General features: G+C 43.4%; 1 protein-coding gene across 2 annotated transcripts in view; it reads right to left on the minus strand.

Annotated features, from left to right (window-relative positions):
• The window catches only part of numbl (NUMB like endocytic adaptor protein), a 53,208-nt gene that overhangs the window by 19,419 nt on the left and 19,961 nt on the right, over positions 1 to 13,828 (minus strand). Inside the window, exon 1 of one of the 2 annotated variants that reach the window (XM_084018716.1) lies at positions 7,937 to 8,125. The exons of the other annotated variant lie outside the window; for it this stretch is intronic. Coding sequence (XP_083874842.1) covers positions 7,937 to 7,977 — 41 coding nt within the window. The 5' untranslated portion in view covers positions 7,978 to 8,125. Of the gene's footprint in view, positions 1 to 7,936; positions 8,126 to 13,828 lie in introns of those variants that run through there. 2 annotated transcript variants of the gene reach the window in all.

Genomic DNA, 13,828 nt, shown 5'->3' on the forward strand with positions numbered 1-13,828 from the left:
ATTTTAGCGAGAAAGCTTCGCCTACGTGTAGAGACTAATAAAAATTCATGGGGAAATATTTCAACATTTTGCTCCAGGTTTTTAAATTGGGATTTGACCGTTAGTAGATTGGGATAAGTGTCATTAACAGTGTGTGTGGGTGTGTGTCACTTCTGTATTCCCTCCACATAATCTATGTTAAGATTGCATGAACTCATGTGTGTCCAGCTGTGTTTTGTGCTTGCCAGATGTGAGTCTGATTGATATCTTTGGCGGTCTCCCTCTTTTTCGCACACACACACACACACACACACACACACACACACACACACACACACACACACACACACACACACACACACACACACACACACACACACAGTGTTCCTCCCTGCTACAGATGTTTTGTGTTCAACCGCGGCTCAGAGATTTTGGCAAAACGGGACGGACCCCTCCCTCACACTTCTTCTTGACCAGATGCTCGCAAAACACACCTCATACAAGGAGGGAGATGGAAGAGTGATGTTGTCACACACACACACACACACACACACACACACACACACACACACACACACACACACACACACGCACACACACATTTAAACGTCACACCAAATGAGTCATTGCCACCTCGCATTACGGTAAGCCATATGTCTGTGGAGCTGCGGAGAGACAGGGAGGAAGTGTCCAAGAGTGTGTGTATGTGTGTGTGTGTGTGTGTGTGCGTTCAGGGGATTGTCTTGGCTTAGCCATTGAGCTGACCCCTTTATATGGACACAGTACCTCTGTCCGTTTCCTTCTCTCTGTTCAGCCAAATTGAAAGTTGGCTGAACAACTGAGAAGCTGGTGTGTTTTGCTAAAGCAGTCAGTGTGACTGTGAGTACATCTGAAGTCATAGTGGAGGAAGAAACATTGCAGGTCAGCACAGCTGCACACAATGCAAAAGTGGTGTCTCTGCATCGTTTCAGGAAAAGCGCTTCAGGGTTGCAACCATACCACCTGACAAGCATTATCACATTAAGCAGCAAACTCAGTGAATTATTTCTCACAAGCCACAGATATATGTGCATTTCAGTCAGAAAACTCACATTTAACATGTCTATTGTAGCAGCAGCACATAGTTAGAGTTTGGCGTCTAGACTTCGGCCTCATCACTCCCCAGCTAAAACTTACATAGAGACAATGGGTAGCCTACAGGTGGAAGCTTGGGAGGTGGAGGGGTTTGTCACATGAGTATAAAAGGTGCAGTTCAAGTCGTCTGCCTGAACTAGCTCGCAGGCTCCACTCCATTTGATCAACATATTAATAAAGGCTTTTGTAGTTTATGTCTTGGCAACACACACTGCTGAAAATATGCTGTAATAATCACATTTTGGTTGGTAGCATGAAAAAAGTCCCATCAATACCACAAATAGCCTGAACATGAAAGACTCTCTTGCTAGATGCGGCCAACAGTCCAGTGCTCAACGGAAACCAGAGGAAGGCTTAAACGTTACGTCACTTTCTAATAAAAGGACCATTCATAAAGTTTCTCAGAAATGCTTTATCAGTAGTAAATTAATCATAAAATTAAATAAGTCATTCAGAAGAAGAGCCTGATGGAGGCTGCTGATTTCCCAGAATTACTGCATTCTTTTTCTAGAATTTGTTCAAAGTTAACTTCCGTCTTCGCTCATTTTCAGCTTCATTAAAGTTTTTTCACACACACACACACAGACACACACACACACACCACATTCATTTTACTACAAGCTTTAAATGTGTTTAATTATGACTCATCGAATATAAGACAATATGCAAACATCCAATTAATAGTTAATAGTAGTAAATGTAGATTAAAAACACATTAGAGACAGGCGCATTATGCTGACACACACACACACACACACACACACACACATACAAACAAACAGAAATCTGACCCAGTTTCTGGGCCCCGCAGACTTCAACTGACACTAAGTGACCTGAATACGGATACCGACTCTTATGATCATCCTAGTCTCTTCCTCTTTCTCTCTCTCTTTTCTCCTACACACACGCACGATAAGTGACAGGTGGCCTGTGCTTGTGTGCGTGATTAAAAAATAAAGGAGGGTGACGTCGCTGGGATAAACCGAGGCACTTGTGTTTAGACTGAAGCCTGACCCAGGACAGGATGGCCTTATTCACTGCAGTGGTTTATGAGGCTATGAAGGAAAATGCGTAAGAGAGACGATGCGGTGGGGATACATGCTGCTGCTTTCTGGAAAAAAGTATAAAGTATTTCTTGTACCACAGCACACCCACTGCTACACGCATTTTCATATAACACACATGCATTATTCTGTGTGGATTGAGACCAATACCCTTGCTCTCTTATTGGCAAAGAGAATACTGATATCTGTTGTATTAATGTTCAGCAGAGCTGTAGACTTGAGTCAGTGAGTTAGACTCACTTCAGACTTCACCTGTTTGAAAGCAAAATGTTTAAGTCAGTCTTGAAAATTAGTCAAGAAGGCAATCTAGCGCTGAATATGTGATTATTAGTTAAATCATTAATGTTGTTTGGTGGATTTTTACACCTGAAGGTTAGCCGTTTCCACGAGCATTTGAATGTGAAAAGTGTGAAGAGTTGCATAATTAAATCCAACAGGTGAACATGAGGTCTGTAACTGTGCTGCTGATGATCATCAGGCGTCCAGACAACCAAGTCTGAGGAATTATTCCACTTCATCATCACAATCCCACCACTAATCCAACCACTACAGCAATGAGTGATTTCCACAGAAACAGAGGAATCATAATATCTGACATAAAGTCAAAAAACCAGCACAAGTAAAGTCTGTTACTGTGCTGCTTATGAAACATAAACGCCCTTGGGTGCTGCAGCTACAGTGAGCAAATATAAAGAAGTAGATCAGTGGAGCAGCGCATACAGTAGGATACAGCACGTAGGTGGCTTATAAAGCAGGAGCAGCAAACACAGTTACTGCATCAGTAGTGGTCCTTTCTGTCGAGATGTGTGTGTGTGTGTGTGTGTGTGTGTGTGTGTGTGTGTGTGTGTGTGTGTGTGTGTGTGTGTGTGTGTGTGTGTGTGTGTGTGTGTGTGTCTACAGCCTGATGTACAGCAACAGCTGAAGCAGCGCCATGTATTTAATCATCAGCCTGGCACCTACTGTGACTATTGTCTCCACACACACACACACACACACACACACACACACACACACACACACACACACACACACACACACACACACACACACACACACACACACACACACACACACACCTTGCTCTATAAAGCAGGTTCACTCTATAAAACGGGTCTGTGGGTTCATATATCTCTGTCATTGAAAATCAGGACCGATGCACAATCCATATGCATTTGTGATGCAGTCCATAACAGCATACAATATAAAAGTGTGGTATGTCCTTGAATGATTTTTCATACTGTATGTAAAATCCATTATTGATGAAGTCTGTTTGCTTTTGGTGCTTGTCCAGCACTGTGTGTTGGGTCCATATTTTCTGAATGTGACAAAGAGACGGGCAAAAATAATACTAGAATAGAATAGAAGCGATACACTCACTGACAACTTTATTGTCAGCAAATAATGAAATATCCCAAAGCACACAAGCCTGAAGAAAATGTCATTTATTTTGATTTCCATGTGGGGGAAATGGCACCGCAAAGTCATTTCTCAGTACATTTTACTCAGCTGTTGAAAATGTGACTTTATGAATTCATTTCCAACTGCGCTGATTCAATTTCTAATAAAAAACAGGCAGCTAACACTTATGATTGATAGTTTCTTTTACTGCCATTTGCTCCGTCCCACCCACCCTGTTGCTCACATTGATTGTGTTGCATTCATCACAGCCGTCTATGAGCTTCTCATCAGTGTCTACAAGAAAGATTAGAGGTTAGAAATAAAAGGAAAAAGAGAGAGACCTTGTGTGTGTGTGTGCATGTGTGTGTGTGCGTGTGTGTGTGTGTGTCATAATGTCAAGATGGGTACGTACAGATGCCAATTACTGTAACTTGACTTTGATGGGTAAACAAGTCCTGTCCTACCCTCTAATGCAATATGATCCTTCAGAGAGAGAGAGGGGGGGGGGGGGGTTCTGGGCAGGGTGACGCATTACAGAAAGCTGTCCTAATATAATTACAGTCAGTGTGTGTCTGAGTGTGTGCTCGCAGGCTGGTGGGCATCTTGCATAATGAGACTGAACGGCTCTCTGACTCAGTCTGTAAGGCAGTGTGGGAAGTTAATGCATTATCAAAATATCAGGTGGATGGAGGGTGAGAAAGATGTGGTCATCACAGTGATCACGAGACTGGACGAAGAGGTGACTCAACCTGCTGATACAAGATCAGTTCTGCCACTTTGTTCTGAAGTCAAAAGATTGTCTGCAATAGGACAACGGAGCAGGGCCAGTTTTCATCTGCATGCCCGTCTGATGACAAGCCACCGAAGTCTTGGTGTGTCTGTGCCTTATGTTTGATCAAAACTGTGTCTTTAATTACTATTAACGGGTTAAAATACCATCACGCTGCTCTTTAAGCTTGTGACTTTTTATCGTCACTTTTGCCATTTGACGACTGCCATCAGTCCTGATTCTGATTCCATTACAAAGCAAAGTGAACAAAGAACAAAACGACATCATGTGCAGCCAGACGATCACACAGCAGATGAAAGTCCAACCAGGAGGTCAGTGAGAAAACGTCGGTGACATTTCGCTAAACTGGTGGTCACATTCGTCTGAAGGCTTGTGTGTCCGACTTCTTTTTGAGCAGTGTCGCTATGTTCCCTCCTGAAAGTTCATTCACCGATTTAGGTGTGATTTCCGCGGGTTGTGAGGCTTGTGATGCTCTGATGTGGGATTTTATAACTGGGAAAATGTATTTTGATTGGCCCCTGCAGCATTTTGCCTTATAACGTGACACATGTGGTAAAGGTGGAGCCAAGTTCAACTTCAACATCCCCGACGATCTGAACGTGGCTTAAGGAACAGAAAGTGTCCTTTAAATTCATTCTGCAAATGAAATAAAAGTGGAATGCAAACAAGCATCAAAGCTACTGCGACTCGACTCGACTTGCTTGGAATCGTTCTAGTTTGAGTTTCCTTTTGCAAACGTTGTGGTACATTCAGTGATTGCTGAATCGGATTGACGCAGTCAATGTGTTGCGTTAAAGATGATGTCACAGCAATTGCACACCATGCCACTCGATCAATCAGCTGAGAATCTGCCCCTTCAGAAGCAGTACAGGTTTCCACAGCGGACTCTCGTCATGGTTTGACTGTAGCTAATGGAGATTTAGTGACACATCTTAACACACACACACTTTCGACACACAGGAGCTGTCTACTGATTCGCCATGCAATACAATACAATTCACACACGGTGCACATCATGTTCTCACTCTGCTTGCCTCCCTCACTCGAGGCACAAATTAAATAAGAGGAGGGCAGTCTGGTAAAGCTGGGAGTCTGAGAAAACATCCTGCAATTAAAATTATCTGCAAATAGGATTTAGCCGGGAAACTTTCGAGTGAAATTGTGTTAGCTTTGCAGAGAGAGACAGAGAGTGTGTGTTGCTCAAAACCAGGAAACACACACACACACATGGACACACACACACACACACACGGACACACAGCTCCCACACCTATTATCCTCCAGCTCCAGGCTTATCATGGCGTCACTGCCCCTCCTGCTACTGTTTCAATTCCCACCCACCCAACTTAAGCCTGTGATTGTGTGTGTGTGTGTGTGTGTGTGTGTGTGTGTGTGTGTGTGTGTGTGTGTGTGTGTGTGTGTGTGTGTGTGTGTGTGTGTGTGTGTGTGTGTGTGTGTAGGGAAACTTGCATCCACTCTCTGTTTTTTTTTTGTAAGAAAAAGTATTCTCGTCCTTCAGTGTATATATTATTGCATACATTGCATTTGTGCACAGAAGTGCATGCTTGAATGTGCTGATACCTGTGAGTGTGTGCATGTGTGAGAGGAAGATTAACATAACAATATCCCAATCCCCCTCTGCCACCGAGACAGCTTGCAAAGAGGGTACGGCCAATGCATGCTTGAATGTGATCGCATGCCTATATGTCTGCATCCATGTCTAATGCATGTTCATGTTTGTTTGCATGCATGTGTGTGTCTGTGTGTCTATGTGTGTGTGTGGAAGCTAAACTAAACACAGTGCAGCCAGGCGTGAAGTGGAGCAGTCTCGTCGATATGCTCCAGTATCATATTGTCATGCTGTGTTTCCACTTTGTATTCCCTCCTATCAGTCTAGACCAGCGGCGAACGCCTGCTTATCGTCAGTGCTACGTCTCCGATATGACAGCAAGTCATTACGCAGCACACTTTCATCTCTAGGGTAAAAAGAGAAGTCGCAAACCATGGAGATTATGGAATAAGTTGAGGTAATTCACTCCATTGCTCCAAAACTCCATATCTGCTCCTAGCTGTCACGTCGTTATGGGCTTTGCTATAAAACATCACCACAACACATGAACTAATTGTCTTTCAAGTTTATTTTAGTGAGCTACAAAAAAAACGTTACACAATTTAAAGACAATGCCACGTCAGTCAAATGTTCCCCAGCTGAAGGACCCATTGTTGCAGCTGTAATTTCTCAACGTCTTGTCAACTCCACCCTCTGAGCTTGAATTGTGCAGATTGTACATCAGACTCTCGGGTTCAGAGAGGAATGCCAAGTGACCCGGTGTGGCTCTGTAACGCTGAACTCTCACAGTCAAACAAAGCTTTTTTAAAGGTTCCGTGTCCTGAAGTCGTTCCTTATCTCTTTCCTCTTCTCAGCCCCATTGTGCCTGCTTTCACAGGTCTCTAATTTTTCAATCTCTTCCCATTTAAAAATAACTCTAATGTTAGAACAAACCTGCAAAAAACTCCTGATTCTACAAGTGATGATTGAAACTAAGTCATACAACCTTCAGTCTATTTTTAACTGCGGCTTCCTCTGCTAGAATGGGAGGAAATTCACATTTTCTCCATAATTAATTTATTTTCCTCTGCTTTTTTTTTTTCACCGTTCCCTTCTCCACACTCAACTCTCACACCCCACCTCTCATCTTTTCCCTCCTGTTGAGTCTCTGTCTTGCTGTTCTGTGCTTGTCCTCCTTTCACTTGTTACGTCGGTCCCGGTCGTGTTCTCACACTTTGCCTTGTTCTCTTTCTTTCTTTTTTGCAACACGCATGAGAGCCGTCTCTCTCAATTATCTAATCACGAGTTCAGGGAGCGAGAAAAAAAAAAAAGAGAGGAAGTGTTAAACTCGGGAGGGAAATGAAGCAAACCAGTCCCTCCCTTCACAGAAGGCTTGCAGACACAAATCTTTTCTGCTGTGTACAAAGAGTGTATGTCAGGTGCACACGCATGCACGTGAACATGTCCATATTTACACGTGCACACGAAAACATGTGCAGGCACTAACGCTCTGCAAGATACAAAATGTGGGGTGTTTGTATCAATGCAGCAGGTCTAATCTCTTCCATATGGGCATGGGGGCTAATGCATCTGCTAAGACTATTAGCCGCTATGAGCTCTGTGGATACAGGCTGGACTAGACCTATTATCAATTTGGCAGTGAAGGAAAATACCAAAATACCAACGTAGCCAATAACCCGACAACAACAGCAACAACAACAAACCACGACTATCACAATGAGGAAAATAATCCCACATCTGCACTTGACCTCTAAGAGCTGGCAGATTCCCGCCGTGTCGAAACAGGGTCAACTTGATGGACACAAAAAAATAGCCCGCGGTGCTGACTGCTACAGAAACGGTCGACCCAGTTTGAAATCAAAACACTCCCAGGTGCTAAACTGCACACAGGAATGCAGAAACTGATAAATATACACGTGAATACGTATAAATTGCACATGTTGGACGTCGCCTGCCAATATCTAAACAACAACTCACACCCCTGATCTGTGTTTGACTCACCTGAGCTCGATGGCCTCTCCCATCTCGCCACAAGAACTCATGTCACGCAGGAACGACAGCCGACGAGCGGAGATGCCGAGATGACACTGGGGGGAAAGAACTCCCTCAGACTAGCGGGCCACAGCGATAACAACAGCGCAAGAAGAAGAGGAGAGGAGCGAGAGAGCATGTGATGATATTGCGCTCAGAGTGAGGGACAGAGAGGAGAGGGAGCGCAGAGCGAGGAGGAGAGAACCACACCTCTTCTTAAGGGATTAACTTGGAAAAAGGAGCTCTGGCGCGTTTGCAAAAGACACACACGGTGATGCACCCAAACAAAAGTCAAACTGCCCACGACCCAGCGTGGATGAGCGTCTAGAGTGCGGATACACACAAACAAAATTGCTGCAAAATGCGCGCACATACGCTCACAGCTGCTCTAAAAATAAAGACAAATCAATGTTTGATGCACTAAATCCTGAGTGAGGACAGAAGGGAGTGGGAGGATGGAACGAGAGAGAGTCACAGAAAGAAAGAGGAAAAGGGAGGGGTGAGCGAGCGAGCGAATCATGGCTGCTGGTGACACAGTTTTCTCCGCTCTCCATCTGCTGTGGGCACACTGGTCAAGAGTGCACTGGGGGAGAGGGCATGTACTGGGGGCTGGAGTCTGGGGAATAGGGCCAGGCCTGGAGGATGTGTTTAACGTGAGGGCTGGCACTGAGCCTGGTACTATGTTTCCACAGGGGCGTTACTGGGCATGAGGGAGAGTGCTGCTTCCCAGTACTGGATGCTGAAGGGCAGATGACAGAAGATTAAGTCGTTGAAAGCTTCAGAACCACAACCAATGAGCACCTGGTTGTAAGAGCGCTCCATGTTTTGAGTCTCTATTGGTTTTCTGTGCTAGATTTCAAAGCTGGGAATAGAAACCTAGTTCGTCTGAACATTTCGGAACAATCGAGGTGTGGTGTTGAGGTGACATCGGCCTTGCAGTTGCTGAACTGTGATTAATTTCAGAGCTACGGTTACAGTAAATCAGTTTGTCCTGGAGGGTTGGGAGTTTCACGATGTTTGTGGGTCATGCTGCAAAGCCCTAGGTTAAATTATCCTGCATACGAGATGTGGAGCAGCCAGTTTACCACACTGCCTCTGGTACCATTTCAAGAATGCATTACACGACCACGTACAGGGAAATGGGAAATTGTGCCCAAGGTAATACTATATATGTATATGTTCATAGTGTAGCAAAAGAGGCAAAGTAGCTGATGGTAGGGTAAGAGTCCGGTCAACGCTAAATCAGGAGATGCTATGTCTTAAAGAGGGGAATGGGTGGAGGGCAGGGTTAAAACCAGGGATAAAGCTAGTGATAAAGCAAGGACGGGAATAAAGGCTAAAGCCATGTTGTGACTGACAACATTGCATTCTCACAGAGCGGATACCAAGGCAGGGTAGTCCAGCACAAACTCTCATCGCAACCCAATGCAACATGATCCAGCAATTATGTATAAGAAATCACCATACTTGGTTAAGGTTAAGATTTAATACTATTAAGGTCTACATGATTTACATTTAACTGAAATCGTGATCTATCCTTCACACTTCACTCTCAAGGATCTATACACCTCAGACTGCACTTTGTGGATCGTATTTCATCGTCTCCCTGGTAGCTGAAGCAACACAGCCCCTTGGTCTTTTTTATTTTCACGGCTGAATACCCAGGTTGGGTGTAAAGAAAATCAGTGGCTGAGTAGTTGGATCTCAAACTAGACTTGGGTTGAGGGCCAAATACTACTAGAGAGGGAACTGGTGATTGTGGGCTCAGGAAAGGGATGTGGAATAGGTAGGTCATTCAGAAGTATAAGTCTATTCTATTGGACGTAGTCACATTACGGTTTATTGACAGATGCTTGGAAGACTTGTGGAACTCTAGGAGGGTTTTGACTAAAAATGACACTCCTGGACCTAAAGAGATGGTCGGTTAGGGAGGTTAAGAGACTTAACTCTTACAGTTGCAGGTTGGGTCGAGTGCGTTTAAGAAGAAAACAACCACAATTTGCAAGTTTGCACCTTGCAACAAGAAGCATGATTATCCGACCACAGTACACAACTAAGTGTAAATGCACCTGGATCCAGACATTTTAGGCTGTGTTTAGCCTAGAAGAGCGCTGGAAGTGGATAGGTGTACAGTCAAGACTGAGCCAGGAGATAACTAGTGTGGTGTCAATGCTATCTCTCTCTCTTCTCACACATTCCTAGCCTTCCATGATGCCAGTTCATCCCCTAAGCTGTTTATCCTGTTACACTCAGAGCCAGAGATCAACAATGGATGAGACGGAGGGGATCAAAACGTCCTTGTTGCCCTTGTGGGTATTTGTAGCTGAAAGGCAACATTCAGCACCGACTCGTTTCATGCTTATTATCAGTTGTATCCATCTCAGTATGTTGAAAGAGGTGCAAGCCTAACATCATTGTGATTGTGATTCGGATGTACGTAATTGTCCCTGTGAGGGTACTAATGTAAGTGGTAATCACACTAATTGCAAAATGCCATATGAATAAATATGCACAGAAGTACAACACTGAAGACAGCTTGACAAACAAGGCCTAACGGTATTTAGGGGGGATCTATTGCCAGAAATTGAATATCATATTAAAAATGCTGCTATTAAATTCTACCAACATAACAAAACATTTTCATGCTTGTTTGATTTCGAAACCCTGACATTCCATCTGACTGATAGTATTTTTAAGGCAGCTGACTATTGATTAAAGAAATTGACTAAAATACTACTGTTACTAACTTGACTCCTCCCGGGAGTCTGACTATGTTTCTGGTCCAGCAGCGTCCACTGAGGTCCTGACCGATGCAGACTGCTAACTGGCCTGATGCTGGAAACACCATATTGTAGCTCCACCTGTCTGCATTGGTTGCCCACAACTGCTGCTTTTTTGTCTACGGCAACATGGTTGGGATGGATCCATCTCAGGGTGGCTGCGCCTGCAGCCATGGACTACTACTGTTGATACTATTGCTACTGTTAATACTACCACTACTGCTACTACTATAATACTACCAACACCAAATGCAGTTGGAACCAAAGGGCCTGGTTTGTTTGAGATTTCTGCCTAAAAGCCTATTAAGTCAGTTTTTTCTCACCACTGTCACTGTAACGCTTGCTCCTGGTGATGTTGGGACTTTGAAAATGTATTAACTCTGAAAATAATTAGCGTATTCTAGTCCTGCTCAATGTGTAAAGTGTCCTGGGATAACTTCTGTTGTGATCATATGACACTATAAATAAAATGGAATTGAATTAAAGAACACTTTTTTGTTTGTTGTTCCCATCTAATGTTGGCATGACTCCAGGTGAAGCCACGATTAGGTTTTTTTTCATGTATAATCATGTGAAATTAAGAACTGTGGTGTTTTCGTTAAGAATGAGCATTTTTAACTCCATACAAAGCAGGTCCACCGCGTTGCATTGCCATGTTTCTACAGCGGCCCAGAACGGACAAACCAAACACTGTCTCTAGATCGGGGCCATTCGCATTTTCACATCGAGAAGTTTCAGTTGGTTGCAATCTGCAACCTCACCTGTCGATTTCGCCAAATCACACACAGCTACCCTTTAAGTAACATGACATGTCAACAAATGCAGCATTGAATAATTTAGGTTTGATTAAAAAAGAAAGGTTTAAGAGACGTTGAGGAGGAAATGGCTCCCTATCACGATGCTGTCACACAACATGATGACCTTCTACTGTTAAAAGGTGCACAGCAACTGTGACATTTACAAAAAAGAAAACAGATAACGCCCCAAACAAATGTCATCGTGGTATAAAGCCCAAGTTATGCTTCCACGTCACGTCGGGGGCTTGCGGACCCCTTACGTCCTTGCGGACCCCCCTTACGTCCAACGCAAGGGCCTGACGTGCACCTCCCAAAAATCCTAGACGCGCGTCGAGGCGACGCAACGCCAACGCAACACCAACGCAGCGGCATTGGCTGTGATTGGTCCGCTAACTACATCCGCTGGAGACGGCTATCCGGTTTCCACTCATAAACACCGCCATTTAAACTTTTAATAGGCTACTTTTATTGTTTTCACCTCGTTTTATTGTTTGCACCTAGTAAAACACCAAGTTCTGAAAAATTGTGGACGTTTAAAGCCGGAAAGTAAACAAATACGCTATAACGAGGCTAACGACGATATACGCCAAGAGTCTCGGTCGGTCGGTCAGTCTTTACAAAAAACATAGCGCCCTTTACCGGTGTGGCATTGAATTGCATTTCGACACGTAAACCCAACGCAGAACCATCACGGTCTCCAAGCAACTGCGTGGCCGTTGCGTTGCCGTTGCGTTGCCGTTGCGTTATCACTACGCGGAAGCATAATCAGGGCTTAAATGTTGTCAGTCTATTGTTTTGTAACTCTTATGTCTGAAAAACAATTCAGTGTACCTGAATGAAAACGACTTTTCTGCTTAGGCAACAATGTGACTACAAAAACATACTTTCAGTAATTAGTGCGACACCACTCTGGTGTCACAGGAAACTTTCTGATATCTCAAGTTAAAAGGCTCAATCTAACATCAGGAGTGAAGGTAAGAACTCCTCAATTTGAGCTCCAATTCATTTCATTGTATTCTATCAGCCATTACAGTAGTCGACATTATTAACCAACCTCCTCCTACTTTTTTTGCACTTCTCTGGGAGTGTGATGCACAGACAGAAAGAAGAGGAGGGAAGGGAAAAAAAGGAATCTAATAATAAGCAAAGTGACGGGAAGACAAAGTCACAGTTGAAGACAAAAATGGACAGATTTTTTTTAAATTATTTTAAGAAGCTATAGTCGTCCCGTGATTGCGTGTGCATCTACTTGTGCATATTCATCCGAGTGTGTTTGTCCACAGACGCTAACATAAGCCTATTATATCGGCTGTGTAGGTATGAAACGTGATGATCTCACCAACCAGGTTGTAGCAGACACACTTCCTGCTCACAAAATTTAAACCCTCAGGCACGTGTCTCAAGTCAGCTTTACCACCAGTAAGAGCCGAAACACAGAAACCTAATCATGCTGTCTGTGTGTGTGTGTGTGTGTGTGTGTGTGTGTGTGTGTGTGTGTGTGTGTGTTATATGTTTGTGCCAGATTACATGTTACATCTGAGACTCTGTGGTTTTACAACCACCATGCCTCAGTGACTCCATAATAGCCTGTTACATTAACCAACACTGTCTGAATGTAAATGAGGCATACAGAGAGAGAGAGAGAGAGAAACACAATGCACCACAATGATCTGTGGGGTTACAAATGAACAATAATTGAAGCATAATAAGCATTTGCAGTAGTGGCCAGCGAGGCCTCGAGCACAGACTTCCACACAGTAAACAGCAATAACCAACTTACTGTTGCTGGAAACTGTGATGACTTTGTAAAGTATTAGCAAGTCATTCATTTTTAGAAAGTTTATTAGAGTTGATTTGCCTTAATGTTGTCCTGTTTTTTAATATAATCAGAAAAAGCAGACTTTAAATTGTGAGTCAGGAGAACAGGACATAAAGCTGACCCCCAAAAAAGTATATAAAAAGGTGAACAATTTCAAAGTGGAGTTCATTTCACAGCACTGCTTTTCCTGCCAGACAACCTGGCTGCTTTTAAAATGAATTTGAAGTTTCTGCATTCATGGTATATTGAACTAAACTTATCTGTTTGTACAAGGTTCTATTTCCACATTTTTTTCCAAAATACATGTTAAAACTATATTTTTTGAAGTATTATTTAAATACAAATAAATAGGGAAATCAGAAAAGGTAATCAGGTTCACACGACCAAAAAACAAAGTTGTGTTTTCTTGTTTTCTTTTCTGTGACTAAGCCAAGTGGAGGAAATTAAAAAACCAACCACTTTCTAT

The sequence above is a fragment of the Eutrigla gurnardus genome (assembly GCF_963514095.1).
Source record: "Eutrigla gurnardus genome assembly, chromosome: 10".
Taxonomy (NCBI): Eukaryota; Metazoa; Chordata; class Actinopteri; order Perciformes; family Triglidae; genus Eutrigla; species Eutrigla gurnardus.